Source organism: Polistes fuscatus, unplaced genomic scaffold (genome assembly GCF_010416935.1).
Source record: "Polistes fuscatus isolate 324 unplaced genomic scaffold, CU_Pfus_HIC Scaffold10, whole genome shotgun sequence".
In the NCBI taxonomy this organism is placed as follows: domain Eukaryota; kingdom Metazoa; phylum Arthropoda; class Insecta; order Hymenoptera; family Vespidae; genus Polistes; species Polistes fuscatus.
The window spans coordinates 7,447,417-7,473,333 of record NW_025112998.1 but is presented as its reverse complement, the minus strand read 5'-3'; the positions used below and the strand labels follow the sequence as shown (position 1 = coordinate 7,473,333).

The window sequence follows — 25,917 nt, the reverse complement described above, 5'->3', positions numbered from 1 at the left end:
CCATTAAAATCACGGACTACGAATCCTTTATACTCGTAATTTCGTACACGATGTTATTCTCCGTCGGTATAATTATTTAATATTATCACAAAGAAAAATCGGGTATACACGGTATTATAATACCTCATAGGCCGTCAACGCGGGCCAAACCCGGAACTTTTCTTGTTTATGCTTCAAAATTTGCCTAAGGGTAAGTTGACGACGCTGAATCGAATGGTGCTAATTATAATAAAATCAGCAACCGGCATCTTGGGGAAAAAGGGTAAAAAAGGGTAAATATAGCCTTATCTTAGAATCTAGGCATTTAATCGAAAAAAGTTTCAAACAAAAGTTGTAGAGAATTAAAATATACATAAAAAATGTTCTATGAGTTATCTTCGTATTTTCAAAAATAAGCGCATAAAATTGGATTGAAGATGGGAACAAAATTTTAAGAGTGGGAGAAGGCAAGCTTATCCCTCCGTCGCGTTTTACACGCGAGCGAGCTAGTATGCGTGCGAGCGTCCGTGTGCACTAATACACAAACGAAGGATCTTCGGCAATCTTCGGGACTCTCGGTCTTGAATGAAAGTGCGAGTGAGAGAACAAACCAATACTTCTCTTTTTATTTATCATGCGATAACGAGTATTATTGTCCTTGGCCATCGATTGTTGAGCCTTCTGATATTTCTTTTTATATTTTTTCTTTCGGTAGCGAGAATTTTACGTCTTGGCCATCGAGCGTCGAGCTTTTGTATACGAGTGCGAGTGAGAAAGAAAACCGATATTTCTCTCTTTCTATTTTTTCTTTCGGTAGCGAGAATTTTTCGTTTTGGCCATCGTGCGTCGAGCGTTTCTATATCTATATATATCGGCGTATAAGCGCGGCATTTTTAAATCGAATCTTGATGCTTATGGCACGCCGTTTCTTTATTTATTGTCAAAAATAATGAACCTTGAGTAAAAAAAAAATAATTCATTTTAACAGAAACTATTATTATTTAGTTGAGAGTAAAAATAATGAATTAATTTTGTGTCTCGCCATAAAATTAATTAGAATAATTAATTGATATAAATTCTTTGCCTCACAAAAATTTATTTGTATATCAAATTGAATACGTATTCTCTTTAAGACGAAATTTAAAATTTAAATATTTTTCCTATTAAATTATGTATTTTATAAAATTTTAAATTACTGACTTTTTGTCTCGTAAAAATTTATTAGTGTATCAAATTAAATACATATTTGAAAAAGAAGAATTTTATATCCACACATAAAATTAATTCAAGATATATATGAAAGGATATTCTAAAAACGTGGAATTTATTTTTTGTCTATACATAATTTTAATTCATTTTTATTATGTTATAAGAAAACAGTAATGCATTCGATTCATCTTCGAAGTCTTAAGAATTGTACGAAAAAATTGAGCAATTATCAATTGGTGCGTTAGCGTAAGTAAGTAACGTCTTCGCTTCTCGCGCTGGTATTAACGTTCGATTCTTCGCGGGGGAATTTTTTTTTATAAGTTTTTCTATCCTTAACAAGGAGACGGTCAGTGAGTCCACCTCAGATTTTTTTCAAATTTTGCACTAACGATATAAATTTATTAAGAAATCAACATTATTACGCGAGTAATAAAGTTACTAATTATAAATTAAATAATATCCAATAAATAACAAAATTAATTTTTAACGTGCCGAAACGAGACATTTTTTAGGATGATATTTACAGGATGAATTTGTAATTTAATAATAAACTTCTTTATTTGTGCAGATGTAAAAAAATTTATTGCTTTTAATTTTTTTGTAATAATTTTAATTTTTTTTCTATATATAATTAGAAATTAGGAAATGTAAAAACAATTTATATAACCTAAGGATAGAAAAACTTATAAAAAAAATAATTCCCCCACGAAGAATCGAACGTTAATAAACCCAGCGCGAGAAGCGAAGACGTTACTACTTACGCTAACGCACCAATTGATAATTGCTCAATTTTTTCGTACAATTCTTAAGACTTCGAAGATGAATCGGAATGCATTACTGTTTTCTTATAACATAATAAAAATGAATTAAAATTATGTATAGACAAAAAATAAATTCCACGTTTTTAGAATATCCTTTCATATATATCTTGAATTAATTTTATGTGTGGATATAAAATTCTTCTTTTTCAAATATGTATTTAATTTGATACACTAATAAATTTTTACGAGACAAAAAGTCAGTAATTTAAAATTTTATAAAATACATAATTTAATAGGAAAAATATTTAAATTTTAAATTTCGTCTTAAAAGAATACGTATTCAATTTGATATACAAATAAATTTTTGTGAGGCAAAGAATTTATATCAATTAATTATTCTAATTAATTTTATGGCGAGACACAAAATTAATTCATTATTTTTACTCTCAACTAAATAATAATAGTTTCTGTTAAAATGAATTATTTTTTTTTTACTCAAGGTTCATTATTTTTGACAATAAATAAAGAAACGGCGTGCCATAAGCATCAAGATTCGATTTAAAATGCCGCGCTTATACGCCGATATATAGATATAGAACGCTCGACGCACGATGGCCAAAACGAAAAATTCTCGCTACCGAAAGAAAAAATAGAAAGAGAGAAATATCGGTTTTCTTTCTCACTCGCACTCGTATACAAAACGCTCGACGCTCGATGGCCAAGACGTAAAATTCTCGCTACCGAAAGAAAAATATAAAAGAGAAATATCAGAAGGCTCAACAATCGATGGCCAAGGACAATAATACTCGTTATCGCATGATAAATAAAAAGAGAGAAGTATTGGTTTGTTCTCTCACTCGCACTTGCATTCAAGACCGAGAGTCCCGAAGATTGCCGAAGATCCTTCGTTTGTGTATTAGTGCACACGGACGCTCGCACGCATACTAGCTCGCTCGCGTGTAAAACGCGACGGAGGGATAAGCTTGCTTCTCCCACTCTTAAATTTTGTTCCCATCTTCAATCCAATTTTATGCGCTTATTTTTGAAAATACGAAGATAACTCATAGAACATTTTTTATGTATATTTTAATTCTCTACAACTTTTGTTTGAAACTTTTTTCGATTAAATGCCTAGATTCTAAGATAAGGCTATATTTTACCCTTTTTTACCCTTTTTCCCCAAGATGCCGGTTGCTGATTTTATTATAATTAGCACCATTCGATTCAGCGTCGTCAACTTACCCTTAGGTCAAATTTTGAAGCATAAACAAGAAAAGTTCCGGGTTTGGCCCGCGTTGACTGGCCTATCAGGCGAATGATTTCGTAATGCAGGAGCTCGTGAAACGCGATTAAAGGCCGATAAACACGGTAGGATACAATAGTTAAATTCTGCACGTGTGAACATGGTTTGTGAACGTAGAAGGGTTCACACACACACACACACACACATACGTATAAATACACCGTTAAATGTATTCGCATACATGCTAACAAGAACGTTGTAATACGCACAAATATAAAGTTATATATATATACAAACAAACACACACACACACACACACACATACGTATAAATACACCGTTAAATGTATTCGCATACATGCTAACAAGAACGTCGTTATACGCATAAATATATCTATATACAAACACACACACACACACACACACATACATACACACATATGTACACGTATACATATTATCATCAACATATATATATATATGACGTATCGTTCGCATAAACGCAATGATAGAATAAACTGATCAACCGAGACAGAAATCAATTTGCAGAACATCCTACGGAGAGAAAGAGAGACAAACAGACTAACAGACAGATAAGAGAGAGAGAGAGAGAGAAGGAGAGAGTGTGTCTATGTCAATTACATTTTAAGTAATTATGCAATCATGTTGTGCAAACACGATTCTTCGTGCTAAGTTAAACATTGATTTTAATATTGTCCATTTTAGTTAGCATCTATCCCTTGAGAGAATTATCAAACGATATTATTACAGACTATTATTGTTTAGCTATTGTTAATAAATGTTTCATGATCATATATCGTTTACTGATTTATTTCAAGATTATCGTGCTATAATAATGGTAATAATAATAATAATTACATAAATTGTCTATAATAAGCACGTTTAAATGGTTATTATATTACTCGTACGAAATATTTTGGCCAAAAAAACTTGACAAATTTGATATTAATTCTCTCGAAATTCCATGGGGGGGAAAAAGAAAATAATAAAAGTAATTTAACGATAAACACAATTATTCTTATCGATAATTTTAACAAACAAAATTCTTCAATTTCGTTTGCACTAATTAGTTCTATCTCTCTCTCTCTTTCTTTCTTTCTTTTTTTTGTCCTCCTTTTTTCTTAATATATAAATTTATTAGTTTAATATCGCAGGCACGGAAAAAGGTAGATAAAAGTTTTTAATTGTTCGCCACATTTCCCGTTCATCTGATGCAATTTGCACAGGTGCGTTTTTTGTTCACCTATCGCGCATCATCCACTTCCACCTTTTACTACCACCACCCCCACGAATTTAATTTCAAATATCCCGTACTCTCTACTCTGTTTTTCTTTTTTTTTGTTTGTTTGTTTTTTATATCATAATAATTATTAATACTAAATTTTTATATTATTTTTCCTTCTTTTTTTCTTTTATTTATTTTTTTCTTCTTCTTTTTTTTTGTTTTTTTCAGTAATAAGCCTTACTTTTCCAATTACAGTTCAGACGCGATAGAGAGACGGAACGAGAAAAGTTTTGTTGCTTTTTTTCATCTTCATGTTTTTAATTTAATTTTTTTTTATATTCGTTTCTTCTCCTTTTCTCTTTTTCCATTTCTTTTTTTCTTTTTTTCTTCTTTTTTTTTTAATTCAAGTTTATAGCATACACACGACGACTGACATAGAGCTTTAATATTTCGCTCTGACGAGAAACATTTTAATACTTTGTACGTTACGTCAATAGTTTCGTTGGTTGTAACAATCTCGTTTTATGTAAAATGATATAAAAAAAAAAAAAAAAAAAAAAAAAAAGAAGAAAAAAATACGATTATCTCTTTTTCAACAACAATTCCGTTTTTTTCTTTTCTTTTTTTTCGTATTTACTCTCGTAACTTCGATGCAGAAAAAGAAAAATGAGGGAGACAGAAAAAAAGAAAAAAAAAAGGAAGAAAAAGTTCGAGAAAACGTTCGATTGGAAAAAAAGTAGTTTAAACTTTGTAAAGAAAAATCTTAAGAAAGTGGATGATGATAAAGAAAAAAAGAAAATCAAAGAATGAAGTGTAAGAGAAAGATAGATTGTTAGATACATAGATACATATATATATATATGTAGAGAGAGATAGATAGATAGATAAAAAGATTTATACATTTTCGAATGAAACGTACGAAAAAGTTAGATAACATTTCTCTTCTCTCTCTCTCTCTCTCTCTCTTTCTTTCTCTCATCTCCCTGCTTTGAGTATTCTCATTGGAATTTCATCCCACCGAGTGAGATAACTTATTATCCGATCGAATGTCAGAAAACATGATGGCTTGAGATTAACGTCGGTTAAAACCACGAGATCAACTTTCTACGAGATCGTCTCGTAATCGTTCTGGAAAAGTAATGCAATCTTCCTTTTATTTTTTTTTTTTTTTTTAATAAAGATTCGCCGCTACTGTAATTTAAACGACGAAAGTTGTTGAAAGTGTGTGACTAGTATGATTTTAAAGAGAAAAATAGAAGAAAAGAAAAGAAAAGAAAAAGAGGAAGAAAAGAGAAACAACGTTCGTAATGGAATGAAAAGAAAATTAAAAGTTAATTTAAACAATAATTAATGAGATCGTAAGGAACCGTTAACGTTGCTAATAATAACCGCTTATAACTGCTTAAAGTGAATAAGTGCGTGAGTACTTAAATTTTCTAAATGACATAAGAAGGCCGACCAAACTGACTGATTACGTGCTTTTGAAGGACGATTAATAATCGTCGTTTCATTTTATTTCATTCAACTTTTTAATAGGAATAATTTGTTATATACAATTTCAATTGTATATATATATATATATATAATCGATATTATCGAATATTATTCTATAGAAAGAAAAAAAAAAAGAACAAATCCCTCAAATAACTTTAGTTCAGTTCGTACAAAAATTTCTAATTATAAATTCGTCTTTTTTTATACACCCATTTATGGATAGGTAATGGGAAGGGCTAAAAAGTTCAGAATCTAGCACGTGGGAAGGACTATAATAGAATGAGAAGTTACAATGTTATGCTAACAGTAGTTAAGAAGGATTGCAAACTTTGCTTTGAATGAATAAAACCTAACGGAAAACATAAAACCACATATTATTGTGTGATATTTGCATCTTATGGATTATTTCATTTAATACCACAAACACGAAACACCAATACTTAATTTAATGTTTAACAAATATCCTTCTTTCATGTATAAAGATATATAAAATATTAAAATATATGTTGAAGTTTTTTAAACGTTAAGTCGTGCGTTAAATCATCTCAACATAGCTCACCAAATAGGATTAAAAATATGATCTAAGTTTATAATATACTAGCTGTATCCTGCGCGCGTTGCTACGCTACAAACTAAAATAAATTTGAAGGAAAGACAAATATTCACAAATATTCAATGCATTTTGAGTCATTTTATTGATTTTGTTCATTTCGAAAAAATGGTGACATTGCAGCGTTTCGTTTCAATTCGATGTTTATTGAAGTGCTGTGGGATACACAATATTTCTTGTTTTTCCATCTGCTGCGTAAACGAATAAATCGGAAGGTTTTCCGACGCGTGAGCAGGCTACATAGAGCTGCCCATGTGAGAAACAAAAAAACAAAAATGGTCGTACCAACTCAAAAACCTTCGTGGGTTTCATGCACAACAACTTTGTTAAAGATCATCACATGATCAAATGCATAGTTTACGATTCTATAAAAGACATACAGATAAACATTCATTTTTGAAGTTATACTTCTTTTGGTGCGTTTGGGAAAATGTGATGGGAGTGATTTCAAATTTACGGCATGAAGTTGTCTTCTTCTCTTCTTCTTCCCCTTTTTTTCTCAAGCGGGTCACCCATCCAATACTAATCGTAGTTAGCGCTGCTTTACTTAAATAATCGAAGCGAGAACTAATGCTGTAACCGCGCCATGACTGTTGACGCGTCAAGTAATTCGATATATCTCTCTTATTAAATGTGGATGATATCTATATTTTGATATTTTCTTTTTCTTTTTTTTATCCTTTCTATATATATAATAATAATTATTTTTTTCTTTTAAGTTATTTCTTTTCTTTGAAGTTTTTTTTTTGAAGTTATTTTTGAGGTTATTGAGGTTATGTTCGTTTTGGTACGGCAAAGAAGTATAACTTCTTACGTGCGTACATAAGTACACACACCAGTTTTTTTTTATTTTTTCTTATATATATTATTATTTTTTGTTTTAAGTTATTTTTTTTCTTCGAAGTTTTTTTTGAAGTTATTTTTGAGGTTATTGAGGTTATGTTCGTTTTGGTACGGCAAAGAAGTATAACTTCTTACGTGCGTACATAAATACACACACAAGTTTTTTATATATATAGATTATTATTACAAATATACCTATACATATTATTATTATTATTACAATAAACGTTATTAAAATTATTCTACGAAGAGTGAGAAAGAGAAAGTAAAATATAAATAATAAAATAAAAATCAAAATATTGTGTGCGTAGAAATGATACAATATTACAAAGTGTATTTTTATTATTTTGTTGGTTTTTTTCTTCTTCTTTTTTTTTCATTTTTGTAATTCGCGAAGAAACGTAAGAGAGAAAAGAGAAAGAAATAAAAAAAAAGAAGTCAATTACATTCACGAAATGTAATAATACAGTTGGTACTTTAATGATAAGGTTTCCCCCGTTCTTTCGACCATCCACCCTCCTCCCCCCCGTTCCTTTTCACTGAATTGAAACTGTAGATCAGTATGTAGGATGCATATTCGTGGTAAAACTTTCATGCAATATGCGATTGCCAAATGCCAAGTTCGCATGATGCAACTTTTAAATCTACTTCTTTATTACTTTTTCTAGTTTTGTCGATCTCCATTATAAACATTTAGATGTATCCGTTTAATTTGACTTATTGTAAAAAACATATTTATGTATATATATATATAAAAATTGTGAATATTATAACAGTCATATATATTATTTAATAAAAACAAACTATAATAAAATAATACTTAACGTAATAATATACTTAATAAATATTTCGAAACAAAACTATTATAATATTGAATTATTTTGTATAATAATTATAAAATACAATCGCGATATATTATAATATAAACAAACTTTGATAATACATAAAATGTTATATTGTAATTAAAATAATCGATTAAATAAAAATATACGATAATTATAATTATAAATTTTTCAACGAGAAAGAAAAAAAAAGGAAAAAATTGTAATTCGTTGGATATTATTTTTGAAAATTTTTTCTATGCATAATAATTAGCTTAGTTGGATTTAAAATGGAAAAAGCAAAAAAAAGAAAAAAAAAAAAGAAACTGATAGAAGATCGCTTTTTGCCTAGTTTCGATTTAATCCACGTCTTTTAACTATCCTTCGTTAAACTTCAACGTTTACACGTGGAATCACGATAGAAAGTCGTAAAGTTTTTAGCAAGTGGATGGAGGGTAGGTAGTACGATCCAACTAAGTATATCTCAAGCTTATCTCACACTGACTTAATATTTCATGTCACGAGTATTACAGACCGTTCGCTTTTCGTTTAAGGCAATAATTCATAAAGAAAATTTACTACCATCACACATTTTCCTAATGTAAACGAAACTTTCGAAATTTTATAAATGAAATCTTCCATACACCGAGAGGAGTAAAAAGTTTCAATCGATGAAGTTCTATAGAAACATTATTTTATATTTATATTGTACATACTTTTTCGAGAAAATTTGTCGAACAAATTACCTGTCCTGAATCTTTTATTGAAATATTATTACAACGAATTGTAAAGAGAAAAATTCAAGCTTATTAAAGAATTATGTTATTTTAAACATATTACGATCTTTTATTTTATTATATTATTTTATTTAAAATTTATGATATTGCATAGAGAGTATTGTATACTTATTAATACTAACACTGGAAAAATATAAAATATTACGTTGTCCCATAAGTTTTTTCCCCCGCCATGTTATATATGACTTCATCATATCGATTGATGTCGCATTAAAAAAAAGGAAGGAACTTATGGGACAACCTAATACATATTATTAATCCTAATATTCTTACATAATATATCAAAAAACATAATTCATAAATAAAATCTTTTTATTTATTAAATTTTATTTATTAATTTTATTTATATTATTATTATTATTATTATTATTATTATTTATTTTTTTATTAATTTTATTTATATTATTTATTAATTTTATTTATTTTGTGTATTAAATTACAGAAAAAAAAAGGAAACATGATTGCACATTCGAAGTATCTTACTACGATCTACCTATTTTTAAATTTCAAAAATTCATTATATGAACCATTAAAATCCCTTTAGGCAAATACAAATTATGCAAAATACATATTATTAATCCTAATATTCTTACACAATATATCAAAAAACATAATTCATAAATAAAATCTTAATTTATTAAATTTTATTTATTAATTTTATTTATATTATTATTATTATTATTATTATTATTATTATTATTATTATTATTATTATTTTTATTTATATTTTTATTAATTTTATTTATATTATTTATTAATATTATTTATATTATTTATTAATTTTATTTATTTTGTGTATTAAATTACAGAAAAAAAAAGGAAACATGATTGCACATTCGAAGTATATTACTACGATCTACCTATTTTTAAATTTCAAAAATTCATTGTATGAACCATTAAAATCCCTTTAGGCAAAACATTCCTCTCCGTATATACAATAAATAAAATAACGTAATCCCATAAACTTTTTTGTACGTTTTCTCTCTCTCTTTCTCTCTCTCTCTCTCTTTTAGTGAGAGTTGATTAAAAACTGTAAACTCACCATTCTCAAGGTTCAATTCTGCAGCAGAGGCGCAAGACTGTGTTCTCGTTCTTCCAAATTCTACGCCGTTGCTCGGTGGTAACAAAAGTTGATGAGATGCTCTAGAATGATTTCTCGACGTAGACATACGATGCAAATGTATATTGTTTAATATGGTATTACTCGATGCACGACTTAATGCTTCCCTTTGTCTAACTGCCTCTTTATAAATCTTGAAATACATCACGATCATCACTAAACCAGGAATCCAGAAGGAGACTGAGGAACTTATTAAAGCGTACAGCCGATTCACAGCAAACGAGCATACCTAACGATCACAATTCACTTTTTTTCTCATTTTTTCTATCTCCTTTTCTATCCATATTATATATTTCCTCAATTTCAAATAAAACAATAATATTCTTACTTTAATTTGATATATAATTTTTTAACATACGATCTATATAATACATGTTCGATGCTTTAATCAAAATTCACGTTACATAATATATATATTGTTATTATTTTAATTATGAATTATTTTCTTCGCGCACGATCACAGATATAAAATACTTTATAATATTTTTACTTTATAATATAATATAATATAATATGATAATATCATTACGTTTAATCGTATATCATTCAATTATTTTATATTATAATATAATATAATTTAATTTAAAAAAATTAATCATTAAAAATTGAGTAAAAGGGAAAAGAAAAACAAAGCAAAGAAGAAAAAAGACTTTAATAGGAAATCGATCTTTTTCTTTTTTTTTTTCTTTTTTGTATTAACCAACCTAAGAGAGAAAAACGATAAGATCGGGGTAGTGGATTTTTCTTTCGGATTAGTTTTATCGTTTGAAATCATTGTCAAGGATCATTTCACTAGATAGAAAAAGAAAGATAAATTTAAGAGAGAGAGAGAGAGAGAGAAAATTCTCATTCCAAAGAAAGAAAAGAAAGAAAAGAATGAAGGAGAGACGTTAATGATCACCGTTGAAAAGTGAGGCCAAGGAAGGAGACGCATTTAAAGGGAAAGTTCAAAATTACATAGGAACGTTTCTTCGTGCCACCTTGCTTTATGCACTACTATACGTATTATGCTTCGAAATTCTCACTTAAGTCAAGGCTACGACTTCAACGTTTCAAAACCGCGACTAATGAAATCCCTCGTTAAAATACGAATTATGCATTACACCATAAAAAAAAAAAGAATAAAAATAATCATGGATGTTGGCAATCATTTTTCAATTAGTTTCAAAAATAATAATAATAATAATAATAATAATAATCTTTTGCGAGACCTTACTCTATCTTATTTTCCTTCTTTTTAATATAATTTATACAAATTAAGAAATGAAAACAAATAAGAGAGAACAAACGAGGAATTGAATTGATAGTTCAATTATTTGAATATTAATTATTTAATCGTAGAAAATAAAATAAGAACTAGTCGAAGAAATATATAATAAGACATAGTTATTTTTTTTCAAGTGATAAATAAAATACAAACATTTTCTCGATGTATAATAATTAATGAAAAAAAAAGAAAGAAAAAAAATTCTAATAAATTCTTTTTTTATTTTTTTTTCAATAACCAATTTACCAAACACGATCTTATCGTTTCTATAAAGATTACAAAGGTAAGGAAAATGAATTTCTACCTGTGGATTATCACGAAGATAATTGAGATGTTTTTCGGTGGAATACCATCCCATAAAAATAGGAATAAAGCTGATAAATGCTGGCAATGTCCAAGCACTTGCTAACATACAAGTTACAGTGATTCTTCTCATAATAGCAGGATACTCTAATGGTCTTACGATAGCGTAATATCTGTCAACACTGATGCAACATAGATGTAAGATGGATGCTGTAGAAAAATAAACGTCCATAGAATTCCATACGTCGCACATCGTACGACCGAAAATCCAATGCCCGTACAATTCGACGGATGCATTGAAACTCATAGCACAGACTGCGACTAAAAAATCAGCAGCAGCCAAACTGACGACGTATCTGTTTGTTGGTACGCGTAATTTACGATGTCTTCTAACACTTGCAACGACTATTGCATTACCGATAAGTGCAGTCAAAATAATACCGATAATTATTACACCTTTCACAATAGTCAAATATATGTTTCTATCATCACTCGTCGTTGTCGTAGTAGTAGTAGTAGTAGTAGTAGTCGTAGTCGTCGTCTCTTCTTTCTCATCTTTTTCCTTACCAACAACGGTAACATCTTCTAAAATGACACTCCTAATCGTTGATTCAATTACATCCACTAAATCAAATCTTGATATAACTTTAGTACTATTTACAATGTATCCTTCTATGTCCTCTTCATCCGACGTTTCACTAATTTCCATTACAATCTTTTACACTTTTTGACTTCATTCTATCATTATTTGTCTTTTTTTATTTTTCCTTGTTTTTTTTTTTTGTTCTTTTATCAATTAACCGCGAGTACTTTTTATAACACGCACGTAATTACGGATAGAAGTATCATCGAACTTTTTTTTCCAATTACGTTTTTATTAATCTTCGATCGTGTCTTAATCTAACGAATTAATTACGTTACGTTTTTATACGTTCTCTCGGATTCAATTTATTTCATTGATTATTTATTGTAAAGATCATAAAACTATGAAAATAGTGAATGTGACCTTTCAATGAGTATTCTTTAATTATTATTATTTTTTTTTTTCTTTTCGAAATATCACGAAAAATATGATCGTTAGATATATGTATATGTATATAGTGTCGAAGGATATTCTTGAAAATAATTGTCCGAAGCCGTGTGATTTTGTAAATGTTAGAAAGCTCCTAGATATAACGAGAATCGTTAGATAGGAAGCACGCTTGTTTCGATGGAATCACGACAAAAAGACTAAAGAAAGTGAGAGAGCTTGATGAGCGTCGAGGGTGTGATATCACGAAAAAAAGATAGACACATACATTCATACACACATATATATATATATATGACAGTCGTACAAAAAGATGATATAGATATATAGACAGATAGATAGAAATACATAATGAGAAAAATAAAGAAAGAAAAGAAGATTAAAAAAATGAGACAGACAGAGAAAGAAGAAATACAAATTATAAAAAGATAGGTGTATGAAATAAGAATAATAATAGAACGAGAAAGAAAGAGATTAAAATAAATAATTAAAAATTATATAAATAGAAATTAAAAATTAATAATAGTTAAAAATATTAATTAAAAATTATTAAATAAAAATTTAAAATAATAATAAAAAAAAAAGAAGAAATACAAATTATAAAAGATAGGTGTATGAAATAAAAATAATAATAGAAAGAGAAAGAAAGAGATTAAAATAAATAATTAAAAATTATATAAATAGAAATTAAAAATTAATAATAATTAAAAATTATTAAATAAAAATTTGAAAATAATAATAAAAAAAAATAAGAAATATAAATGTATTATAATTATGGGAAAAGTGAAAGAAATGGATTGTTTTATATACTATTTTATATTAATAATTCTAAAACTTTGTAATATATGCAACTAAAATATATATTATATGTATATTTGATTTATGCAATATCCAATAATATTACTCGGTTTTGACTTTTAGATTTTACGTTGTACGCAACCTTTCAATTATTTCTTTCTCTCTCTTCCTCTCACACAATACACATGTGCTCACGCACACTCTCTCTCTCTTTTTTTTGTTTTATCTATCCTACGTCTCTTCTATTTGTTTACATTTTTTATATTCTATCTATTCCGATTCATATTTTTCCGCTTACTCACACTTATACGCGTTTCACGTTCGTGATATCTATGAGACTCACTCATACAAATTGACAAATAAAGAAATAAAAATAGGAAACGAGAGAGATAGAAATATTGAAGAAGAAAATTAATAAATAGAATTAAATGGATTAGAAGGAAATTAAAAAAATATAAATATTGAATTAATAAACGTATGATAATTCTACCGTTTAATATTATTATTATTATGGTTTATATTTTATTTTTATATTATTTTTTTTTTATATTATATTTATATTATTTCAAATATTATTATATTAAATATTATTTATATTATTTTTAAATATTTATATTTATATTACTTTTTATTTTTATATTCATTTTATATTTATTATTATTATGGTTCCATAAAAAAAAAAACAAGGCGTACCCTTTTTGTTCTTAATAATTTTCTTAGCAGTATATCCCTTCTCGTCGATTGCCAGTATTTTAATAATCTCACAAATTTTTTTTTTTTAATTACTAAAGATTATTAAACATGTTTTACGTAATTACGAAATAAATTACACCATCAGGGAATCCCAGAATTTATGTTTTTCCCCCAACAACGTATCGCGGTGACATAAGGGTTCTGGTAGTAAAGTGAATCCACGTAAATAAATGGAGGGGAAACTGCGTAAATGGGGAGATTATTGTATGTGAAAAAAAAAAAAAAGAAAAAAACAAGATAAATAGAGAGAAAAACAAACTCGCAAGAGAGGAGAGATACAACAAAAAATATATAAGATAAACAAAATAAAGATAAAGATAGAAGAAAAAGATATAGAAAAGTAATGAGAGAGAAAAAAATGCAGTTAAAGTGAGTTTTAAGGTGGAAAGAAGAGAGATGGCGAAGGGTGTCGGATGAGGGGTGGTTAAAAATGGGAGGAGATGGGGGCGTGGGCGGAGGAGGAAGAGGCGGAGAAGGAGGAGGAAGAGAAGGAAAGGGAGGAAAATGCTTTCGAAAGCAATTTCGTTGGGAACCGAGACGCCACTGGAAGAACGTTGTGTTTTATAAATTTGTATAACGCCCTACTGTAAATATTTTCCCGACGATTTCTCCATTGAGTTCGGAAAAATTGTTCAACCGTAAAACAAGGCTAAACGGAGAGTAGTTCCAAACGTTCTTTATTTCCTTTTTCGAATTCTCGGTTTGGCCGATTTCAAATTCGTTGATTTTTATTACGTTAAATAAATACGATAAAGTTTGAAAGGTTTGTTTTTTTTTTTTTTTTATTTTTTTCTCGTTGTCGTTGAAAAGATTTTCTTAAATATTTTTCTTTAAGCAAAAAAAGAAAAAAGAAAAAAAAAGAAGTAGAAGAAAAAAGAAGAAAAACGAAAAATAAATAAAGAACGAAGTATTTGTATAAAAATAAATAAAATAGAAAATTCATTTTTGATATTGAATTTTCTGAAGGTAGAGTAAAAAAAACAACAAAATATATATTATTAGCTGTTGGAAGAATTAATTAATTTCTTCGGAGGAATAAAAATCTTGATTAGGCTTATTAGCTCATACGATATTATTGAAATACGTAATTTCCTGTATTTATCGCAGATTTATTTTTCGTTAAACAAGTAGATTATATCTATCTAAAATATCGATTATCTTAAAGATCATCGTCGGACGATTCCAGCACACATGTTTTCGAAATACTCCAACGAGTATCGATAAATAATATTTTTTTCTTTCCTTTTATCAATTCGATCGATTAATTGACAATAACAATTCAACATTTATCGTCTTATTCTTGCACGGTTTGTTCTCAGAAACGATAATGTTCGTAACGAAATAATACATGAAATCGATATGAAGAACAAAAAACAAGAAAAAAAGGAAACAACAAGAAAAAACGTAGAAACGAGAAAATAGATAAAGAGTAAAAGCAAATTTTTTGCATGTACGTGCATCCCCTAGAGATAAAAATCAATTGTAACTACTTGAATTCAATACTAGATTATTCTTATCTCGTATTACTTAAAATAAGAAAGTTAACGAACACACGAGTGTTTAAAATCAAAAAAATCTTTTGTAATATTATTTCAACATTATATCTGTATATAAACGAACAAATCTTAACACGAACACACGGTGTTTTCAAAAATTAATATAATAATTAATTTACTTAATATTAGATTATTCTTATTTTGTATTACTTAAAATAAAAAAGTTAACGAACACACGAGTGTTTAAAATCAAAAAACTTTTGTAATATTATTTCAAAATTATATCTCTATAAACGAACAAATCTTAACACGAACACACGGTGTTTTACAAAATTAATATAATAATTAATTTACTTAATATTAGATTATTCTTATTTTGTATTACTTAAAATAAAAAAGTTAACGAACACACGAGTGTTTAAAATCAAAAAAATCTTTTGTAATATTATTTCAAAATTATATCTCTATATAAACGAACAAATCTTAACACGAACACACGGTGTTTTACAAAATTAATATAATAATTAATTTATTTCTTTCCTGCATCATCTCCGTGTAAAAAAAATAAAGAAACTAAATCATACAAAAAGAAAAAGAAAGAGAAAGAGGACGGAGAGGGTGTCGAGGTCGATGTGTAAAAGAATAAAACGAGTACAAACCTCTCTCTCTCTCTCTCTCTTTCTCAAAAACAAAAAAAAAACAGAAAGAAAGAAAAAAGAAAATGAAAAAAAATTGGCAAAGGCCAAACAGAAGAGGCGCCCGGCCCGTATACGTTTAAGTCGATTCGTAATGATCGAGTTACACTTTCAACAAAAATCTACCTTATTATTAATAAATCTTCGTGGCTTTGTGCCAACATTTCGAGACATTCAATGCCAAAACGAAAGACTTGTGGCGTCTTTTTCGTCGTAGAGTCGTCGTAATCGTTGTCGTCGTAGTGCGTGAAAATTTTTCACTAATCGAAAATCATTTTCTTTCTCAAACAAAGCTCAAACAAAGCTCAAACAAAGCTCAAACAAAGCTCAAAGAAAATAGAGAAAATCTGTATGTATGTAGATCATATATTCGAATAACAGATTCAACTACCCCTCCCCCTCCCCCTTCCCCCCTCCCCCCACCTATCCACTACCCCGTAAGAGTAATCGAGTAAATTTATGAATGATAGATAGAACGAACGAACGAAACACAGATAGAAGAACGTGATGATTAATGACTTTAACCAGAACGCAATCGAGTTATACTCGAGTTGATTCGATACAATCGATAAGTTAAGTGTTGCTGTGATAGGACACTTGACGAGCCCTCCTAATTCCTACGAACTTGGCCTTGATATTAACGATCCACTGTTAAAAATTTCATTTCTTTACTTTTTTTTCACGATCACTTTCATTTTTATGTTTTTCTATCAATGTATGTGTGTATAAATATTTATTATGTGTAAGATTGTATTAAACGGTTAGAAATGATAAAAAATGAAAAAAAGAAAAAATAGAATTTTATTAAATGTAATATTGAATTGTTAATTAATTTTGATGATATTATTACGTCAGAGAAATTGGATTATTGTGTTTTTTTTTTCTTGAAAATGTATACAAGATGATTAAGAAAAAAAAAAAAGGATTTATAGTAATCACCGAGACGAGTAATAAAATATTGAATTTAAGTCAGTTTTAAAGTCAGTCCTTTCGATGGGAATAAATCTTTATTATTTATGAGTGTTGGATATATCGTAAGTGAGTCTCTCGATAAAATATTTAACGTAGACAGAAGAATTTGTTTATAAATATATTAGTTCGATATATATATATATGAGTCGTTTATTTTGAAAGTGGCCTAACTCCATTTAACCTTAAATTGAGATATTTAAAGGTTTGCGTTTCAATGCAATTAAAAATATACGTAAAGAATAACAATGAGAGTTATGTTGCTTAAGTGTATCTAAAGGTGTTCAATTTACAGTTCCTATTAAAATAATGGCAATTATTAAATGAATAATATGCGTTTTCTTACCAAGAATGGAGTTAGGCCACTTTCAAAATTAACAATCAGATTCGTTATAAAATTTGAAGGAACCGAAGTCCATTCAACATAATTTAAGATGCTTCAAATTGCGATAAAAACAATGTATTTGTGCAATATATATTTTCCGAGTTAATTTTAAAGTTACCAAAATTAATAAATTTAATAGTAGAATACATTTAACAAATATTGAAGTTTCACACGATCGACCAATTAGTTTTCAATTTGAAAAGAAAAAAACAAATGACGAAAAAAAAAGAATACGAAAAGAAACATATATGCAAAACACATAAAAGAATAATATTCCCATACGTTAATTCATATTCCATAAAATTCTTCTCTCTCTCTCCCTCCCTCTCTTTCTGTTTTTTTATCCTTCTATAGATTTATTTATTCTTTACCCGAACATTAATCGTTAACGTTAAACAAATATTCCTTTGGCGTTTAACCGCAGTTTTATCGCTCGTTAAAAATGAATTTCGTACTACACAATATAATAAATTTTAACTTATAATGGTTAATAAACGCATCGTTGAGCGAATCATCGATTGAGAACCGTTTTCACACACACACACACACATATTCTTTTTCTTTTTTATTTATTATTATTATTATTAAAATTATTATTATTTTTATTTTCTTTTTTAATTATCTTCTTTATTCTTTTAATTTTTCTCTATTTTTTTTTTTCGCTTGTTATCGACCTATATTACTAAATATAGAAAAAGGTTTATACTTAATACGTATTTTACATATCCGTTTACATATTCTATAAATATAAAAAGATACAATGTAATATGTAATATGTACCTGTAATATATACCCGTAATATGTACAAAAGATACGTATTTATAAACATATATTACTGTTAAAGCATGATTATTCATTCATGAAATAATTATGCCAGTTAAAGTATGAAATAAGACAGTATTATAAACTTTAATAAACTAATATACGAAGTTTCTCCTAAATTTAAAAAACATTTAATTATTTTATAATATCACTTTGTTGAAATGCAAAACAATAAGCTTGAAAATAATTGAAACGATTTTTTAAAATATCTTTCACGCATACCCATAAACAAACAACGAATATATCAATATTGTAATAAATGTGAAATAATTATGCCAGTCAAAGTATGAAATAAGACAGTATTATAAACTTTAATAAACTAATATATGAAGCTTCTCCTAAATTTATATAACATTTAATTATTTTATAATATCACTTTGTTGAAATGCAAAACAATAAACTTGAAAATAATTGAAATTATTTTTTAAAATATCTTTCACGCATACCCATAAACAAACAACGAATATATCAATATTGTAATAAATGTGAAATAATTATGCCAGTCAAAGTATGAAATAAGACAGTATTATAAACTTTAATAAACTAATATACGAAGTCTCTCCTAAATTTATATAACATTTAATTATTTTATAATATCACTTTGTTGAAATGCAAAACAATAAACTTGAAAATAATTGAAACGATTTTTTAAAATATCTTTCACGCATACCCATAAACAAACAACGAATATATCAATATTGTAATAAATGTTTCACGTGTTAAAATGATTACAATTACATATCCGATTAATATTATTATCCAACATTAAAGAGAGATAGGATAGAGTGTTTTTAAATTCGAGTTCATTTAACGTATACCTCTACATATGTATATATATCTTTATATACACAAGTTTCTGTATGTTTTTTACGGTGAAACGATCTGTTAGATAAAAAAATGGTCATATCGCGAAATTGAGATAAACACAAACTAGAAAGTGTAAAACATTAAAACCGATAGAAGACACACCACGGTGTCGTACACGTCGCGTGACTTTAAAACGTCTTTTCTATGTATGTATGTATATATATATATATACATATACACATAAAACATAGAAGCTTATTGTTAGATAAACGTTAGTATCTACTTTCTATAACTCCTACGTTTCGCGTTATTCAAATTTTGGACAGATCCTGACAAGAGTTATAAATTATTCGTATAAATATAAAAGCAAAAGAAAAAATAGGAAAAAAAAACAAAAGATAAATTAATAATAACAAAAAAATAATTAAAAATAAAATTATCGACATTTGAATATTTCTTTTTTTTTATTATAAATAATTTAATTTCAATAATCAATATTGGTTTAGCAACATTAAATTACTAATATCCGATGAGATCACTTAAATCAAGCTTAACGTAATGGATTGGGGGAGGGTTGTTAATAAAACGGATGGATAGGTGACCCGTTCGGGAAAAAATGATTTGCTGTTTTGCGTTTAATTTTATAAAGAGAAAAAGAAGAAAAAAAAAAATAACTAATCGAACGGTTCTTCTATGGAAACACGACTGGGGGACACTTCGTTTCTTCGAAATATAGTTAAAACATCGTTAAAAGTAACTATCGATTGGCATAAATCTTTTAAATCCAACGTGGGGTTGTTTTACCTTGTCGTTTTTTGGAAGAAAATAGTAGACAGTGTGGGATTATGTTGTCGGTTCACTTTCATATTTTTATATATATATATCAACTTAACGAGCTTTTCAACTATTTATTACATTTATAATGATGTACCTAAAGGAAAACTTGGCATCTAACTCGAACATTTGTACACATTTTTCTTGGCCACCTAACTTATGCTTATTTTTAAAGATGATCGTATAGATTTTGTACGTGTTGTTTCACTCGATGATATTTTCTAAAATAAATTACAACAACGATAATAAAACATCAATATAAATATGTACAACCGAAAAAAAAAAAAAAGAAAATATTAAAAATAGTAGTATCTAAATGAATATATAATTGTACAAATATATTATTATTTTATTACAATTATTAGATTTCAATTGATCGAATACTTATCTCGTGAAATATTTATTTTTAATACTAATCAACTTTCTCTCTCTCTCTCTCTCTCTCTCTCTTCCCACATATTTTTAGAATCCTTTTCTATTTATAAGTTATCGTAAGTACTCTTCGGCTTAATTTGATTCCCCAGATGTAATCACGAGTTGTCTCGATTTGAATTTTCTGATTTATTCGAGTAATTGGATGAAATCGAAAAAAAAAAAAAAAAAAAAGAAAAGGAAAAAACAGAAAAAACAGAAAAAAATAAAAAAGAGAACTTTCATTTACAAGCACGAAGGGAGAAGATAAATTCTCTCGTGGTATCTTCTTAAATCACGTAAATTGAATTTCGTGCCCTGCCAATTAATTAAGAACATTTCGAATGGTAGGAATAAAATATATAAATTAGGATAGAGATATCAACAAAAAAAAATCAACCCTAACCTTAGCTGATCTGAATGACGATAAGCGTGTTAATTAATTGAAACGAAAAACATGTCAGGAATAAATTAATATAAATAATATTTTACGCGATACGTACATATTTTTATGTATGTAATTTATACACACGCCAAATACATATGCATAAGTGTAAATATTCACTCCCCCTCCTCATACCCGTGTATGTACATTTGTTTACATACATACATTTATAACGTAACTCACGTTTATTGTTGTCGAACGCACGTGCTTCCATTCATTTTCAAATTTGACATAAATCAATTTCATTAAAACACTTTTTAACATTCAAACAATTCATTTTATAATATTTCAATGATAACATTCTCGTTGAAAGGCCCCATTATAAACAAAATTACATTACATTGAAATGATAAATTTAAATGAAAAGAAAAAGATAAACCAAAAATATCAAAGTACACAAATAAAATTATACATATATAAATACATCGATAACTATAATGACACATATACATACACATACATACATATATATATATACATATATATGCCTTTCGTATTAAAAGAATCAAATAATTTTTTTCTTCCAAAATAATTCACGAATAAATAAATAAATGAATGAATAAATAAACAAATAAATAAATAAATAAACAAGTAAACAAATAATTAAAAAAAAAAAAGATAAATTATCGATCGAATTGATTTGTTTTTTTTTTGCTTCTGGTTGGTCAAAGAGACGCGATGGCTAGAACGAAAAAAAATAACAAAATAATGTAAAAAAAAATATTATATAATATATCCTAGGATAAAAAAATATCTTATCGAATTTGTCAAAATTAGTATAATTATTTTGTTTGTTTGTTTCTTGCTTGCTTTCTTTTTTTCTTTCTTTCTTCCCCCCCTTTATCAACGATGAAAACGAAAACGAAATCTAAGCTCGTATCGTCGCGTGACACATCATAGTAAACTGTGTTACGTTTACGAACGACGCCGGTAGACTGAGCGTCGTGACGTGTCGCGGCGCCACGTTACCTTCTGCCTCTCTCTCTCTCTTTCTCACACATATACTCATTCATTCACTCACACACACGTTCATGCTCATCCCTCTTTTCCCATCTAACGTATAATGCATCTTTTATTCTTTTCTTGCCACTATTATTCCTTTTATTCCATTCTTTTTTTCTATTCCATCCCCTCCCACCACCCCCACCCACTACTTCGTCCCATTATTTCCTTCCTTTTCCCCTTCCCACCATTTTTCTTTTTAACGTTTTCAAGATTTTTCTAAATCTATAATTATTCATATCTCCCCCCCTCCCTAGCCCCTTGTCTCGTTCTCTTCGAATATTTTATCGCATCTCTTCTATTTTCCATTCTTTCCACTACACTTTTATGTCAACCCCCCCCTCCCCAGCCCCACCCCACCCCTACCACGTCGTCCCTTTTTTATCTGTCAATATTTTTATGGTTGTCGCATTTTGTCAATGGTGCGTTTTACTTTTATATTCTTTTAACTACTCTTATAAATTCATAATTATTCATATCCTGCGTGTTTCTTCTCTTTCTATATCGCTTTGTTTTTTTTTGTCTTCTTCTTTTTTCTTTTTTAGAGAATGTTTTTTCCTCTTCTATCACCGATACTGCAACATTCCGTTTCGTCGAAAAGATATAAACAAAATAACGTTTGCACGGGGAATGCACATTTTGGCTGGAACTATTTTCGAACGAAAATAAAATTTTTGTTCAAATGTAAATTAATAAGATTTCATTTTCATCGAATTTGTTTCGAATTCCAGTTATATACGAATAAGATTTTTTGATAGGAGATGTTTTATATATATATGTGTATATATATATGAAAATAAAATAAAATAAATACAATCGTATAAATTCAAAGAGAATGTTGATTTTATAGCTACAGGTTTTGAATAAAAAAATAAATAAATAAACAAGCGAAAGGTATTCCATATCGCGAATCTGACGAATTTTTCTAAATATTCATTTTTGTCTGTAACAAATAAATAAACATTTTTATTTGTATGCAATAGAAACCGTAGAAAATCTTTAGTCGACAACAAAACGAAGTTACAAATTTATTGAATATTACGAACAATTTTATATACAGGTAATAACATTACAAATATACAAATATTTCTAAATTTCCATAAGATATGTGTATTAATGTTGAAAAAAAAATTAACAATCACGAATAACCTTCGTATAAAATAACTTAGGAATTAAAAAAAAAAAGAGTAAGAGAGAGAGAGAGAGACAAAGATAAAAGAAACGTTTTTATGAAAAATATTCAAACGACGTTTATTGCATAATATAATCGTGTATAACATGCATGTACAATTATTTCGTATTATTCAACGTGTAATATCGCAATGCTACTTTTATTTCAATTTATTATTGATTATTATTTCTGTAGCATTTCAAAGTTCTCGATCGTCCTTTCATTTTCGCGATAGTGAAAAAGTTATGCAGAATTATTCAGGAATAAAAAAAAAATTCTAAAGAAGAAAAAAAGAGTAAAAGTTGTATTCAATTTGCGAGCATATTAAATTCATACATATCTCGTTACTTAATTGTTGCTCGTATAATACATAATATCCAGCGAGATATTCTTTAATTAGTATCTATTCCTGTATGTTTTTTTTAAATTTTTTTTTTAACATATAACAATTCGACAGAAACGAATTAAATGTCACGTGATATATTATTTAATGAATTCGAATATAAAAGAACATAAATTACATCTTCGCGTGTAAACACTGACAATTAAATATACATCAAATGTTATGCAATTCGATTTAACTTTTATATCATCTCAATAGATAAAATAATGACAAATAATGATTATAAATGCAGTTATTAACTCGGTAAATTTCAAATCGTTCTTTTCTTTTTTATCTCTCATTTTCTCTCTCTCTCTTCAAAAATAAATATCTAATATAGAATTATTTAAAAAACGAACATTATTATTTTTTTTTATATAATAAAATGAAAAAAAATATTATTGTAACGTATGTAATTGGTTGAATTATGATCGTTTCGTTACGTAAATAGTGTCCTAGTTCTCGTTCAATGATCAAAAATTTTGTCAAGGATAAAAATCAAATTGGGAATAAACAAATGAAAGAATGAACAGAAGAAGTAAAAAGATTATTTGTAAAGAGAGAATTTTTGGAAATAGATTGAACGAGTTCAAAAAAAAAAAAAAAGAAAAGAAATTTGCAATATCAATAGCAGTTGCAGTTGCAGTTGCAGTCAAGTTGACGCGCCAAGCCGACGGCCGCCATTCGACCGATCGATTCAGTACAATAACGAGCGGCCTTCAAGTTCACGAACAACCAACCCATTCGATGTTGCTTGGCTTTCAGAACGATTTTACTTTTTATCTTTACAAAATCGTTTATTTCTGCCCTTCACTCGAGTGCCATATATTTTTTGCCTCCCTCCGTTCCACCTTCTCTCCTCCCCCAACCACCATCTTGGGTTACACGCAATACAAAAATTCATTCTTTTTCTTTCTCTCTCTCAATCACTCTCTTTTTGTTTTTCTTTTATACTTTTATTCTTAATTGTAAGATAATAAATACTTTTTTATTAACTGGTATAGAAATACGGTGAGAGTATCTTTTTAAAAATAGTACACCGTTAACGATATTGATGTAGTGTGTTTTAAAACGAAAACGAATTAGAAATAAATGCATTGCTATATTTTAATTATATGTTTAATGAGTTTAAATTGAGGGATTTATTTATTAAAAAAAAAAACGAATTAAACAAATAAGATAATAATTGAGAGAAAACGTTCGTTAATGAAAATTGTACGTGTTGGTATAACCGTAAGAACCGGGAGGGTAGAGAATATCTGGTTCTTTTTTTGATGCCTAACGATTGCTTATCCTTTGTTTTTAATGTAATTCTCAATGTTTTTTAGTATTAGAATCAGTTAAATATCCATTAACGCTATTTCTACCACGATTTTGTGTATACCTATTACGTTTGCATGCAAATATCATGGGAATAATTGTTAAAAATTATTTTAAGATTCGAAGAAAAAAGAGAGATGTCAACATAATTAATTAAAAATCCCTATAATTTCATTATAGGAATAGTTCAAAATTTATTCAAGAAAACCGATTAAACTAATGATAATAATATTAATTGAAACTTTCGAAAGGTATTTTATGACAGCTATGGTAAAAATAGCGTTAAAATAAAAAATTATATATATTACGATTTTGTAAAGATAAAAAATAAGCCTACGTTAGATGCATTTTGTCCTTATGTCCAATACTGCGTATTATCCATATCCATATCCTGCCTGAAGGTATCCATATATATATCACTCTTTAGCACTAGACACACACTCACGCATATATGCATACCATACTGCCTGCAGGTATGCATATATGTATATATCACTTTTTAGAACTAGACACACACTCGCGCACATATGCATACCATACTGCCTGCAGGTATGCATATATGTATATATCACTATTTATAACTAGACACACACACTCGCGCACATATGCGTATCACTTGCATAGGAAGAAAATGCAGACGCGTATATGCGACGCGAAAAAATGACGTATTTTTATCTAATACCGATGTTATATCTTCCGACGCTCGAAGGAGACTAACAATAAGTACGAAAATCTGTTACGAAATGTACACGACAGATACCGAGCATACACGAAGGTCAATGTCATTAGAAATTCGGTGACGAGAGAGATGTTTATTAGAATAAAGGAGATTATGTTAGAATATAGACGTTAGCATAAGAGCGAGAAGTTATAAGAAAATGTAAACAAAACATCTAACGACTATG

At 28.0% G+C, this 25,917-nt stretch overlaps 2 protein-coding genes across 2 annotated transcripts in view; both read right to left on the bottom strand.

Annotated features, from left to right (window-relative positions):
- Window positions 1–9,858: 9,858 nt before the first annotated feature.
- On the bottom strand, window positions 9,859–12,434 carry LOC122525960 (octopamine receptor beta-3R-like). The gene is made up of 3 exons (XM_043649000.1): window positions 11,694–12,434; window positions 9,978–10,351; window positions 9,859–9,862 (listed from the first exon to the last, which is right to left on the bottom strand). Exons 1-3 carry the CDS (start codon window positions 12,399–12,401, stop codon window positions 9,859–9,861), a joined length of 1,086 nt encoding a protein of 361 aa, XP_043504935.1. The 5' UTR covers window positions 12,402–12,434.
- A 129-nt stretch (window positions 12,435–12,563) lies between these two features.
- Window positions 12,564–25,917, bottom strand: part of LOC122526139 (octopamine receptor beta-3R-like) — a 56,592-nt gene continuing 43,238 nt past the window's right edge. Inside the window, exon 3 of the mRNA XM_043649341.1 lies at window positions 12,564–12,592. Within this exon, the coding sequence (XP_043505276.1) occupies window positions 12,588–12,592 (5 nt within the window). The 3' untranslated portion in view covers window positions 12,564–12,587. The remainder of the gene's footprint in view (window positions 12,593–25,917) is intronic.

Bases quoted from the DNA above. Each gene is read 5' to 3' on its own strand.
- LOC122525960 (XM_043649000.1), bottom strand. From the start codon at position 12,401: ATGGAAATTAGTGAAACGTCGGATGAAGAGGACATAGAAGGATACATT. The intron at 10,352-11,693 runs GTAGAAATTCAT...TGTGATCGTTAG, and splicing joins ATCTTCGTGATAATCCACAG to GTATGCTCGTTTGCTGTGAA.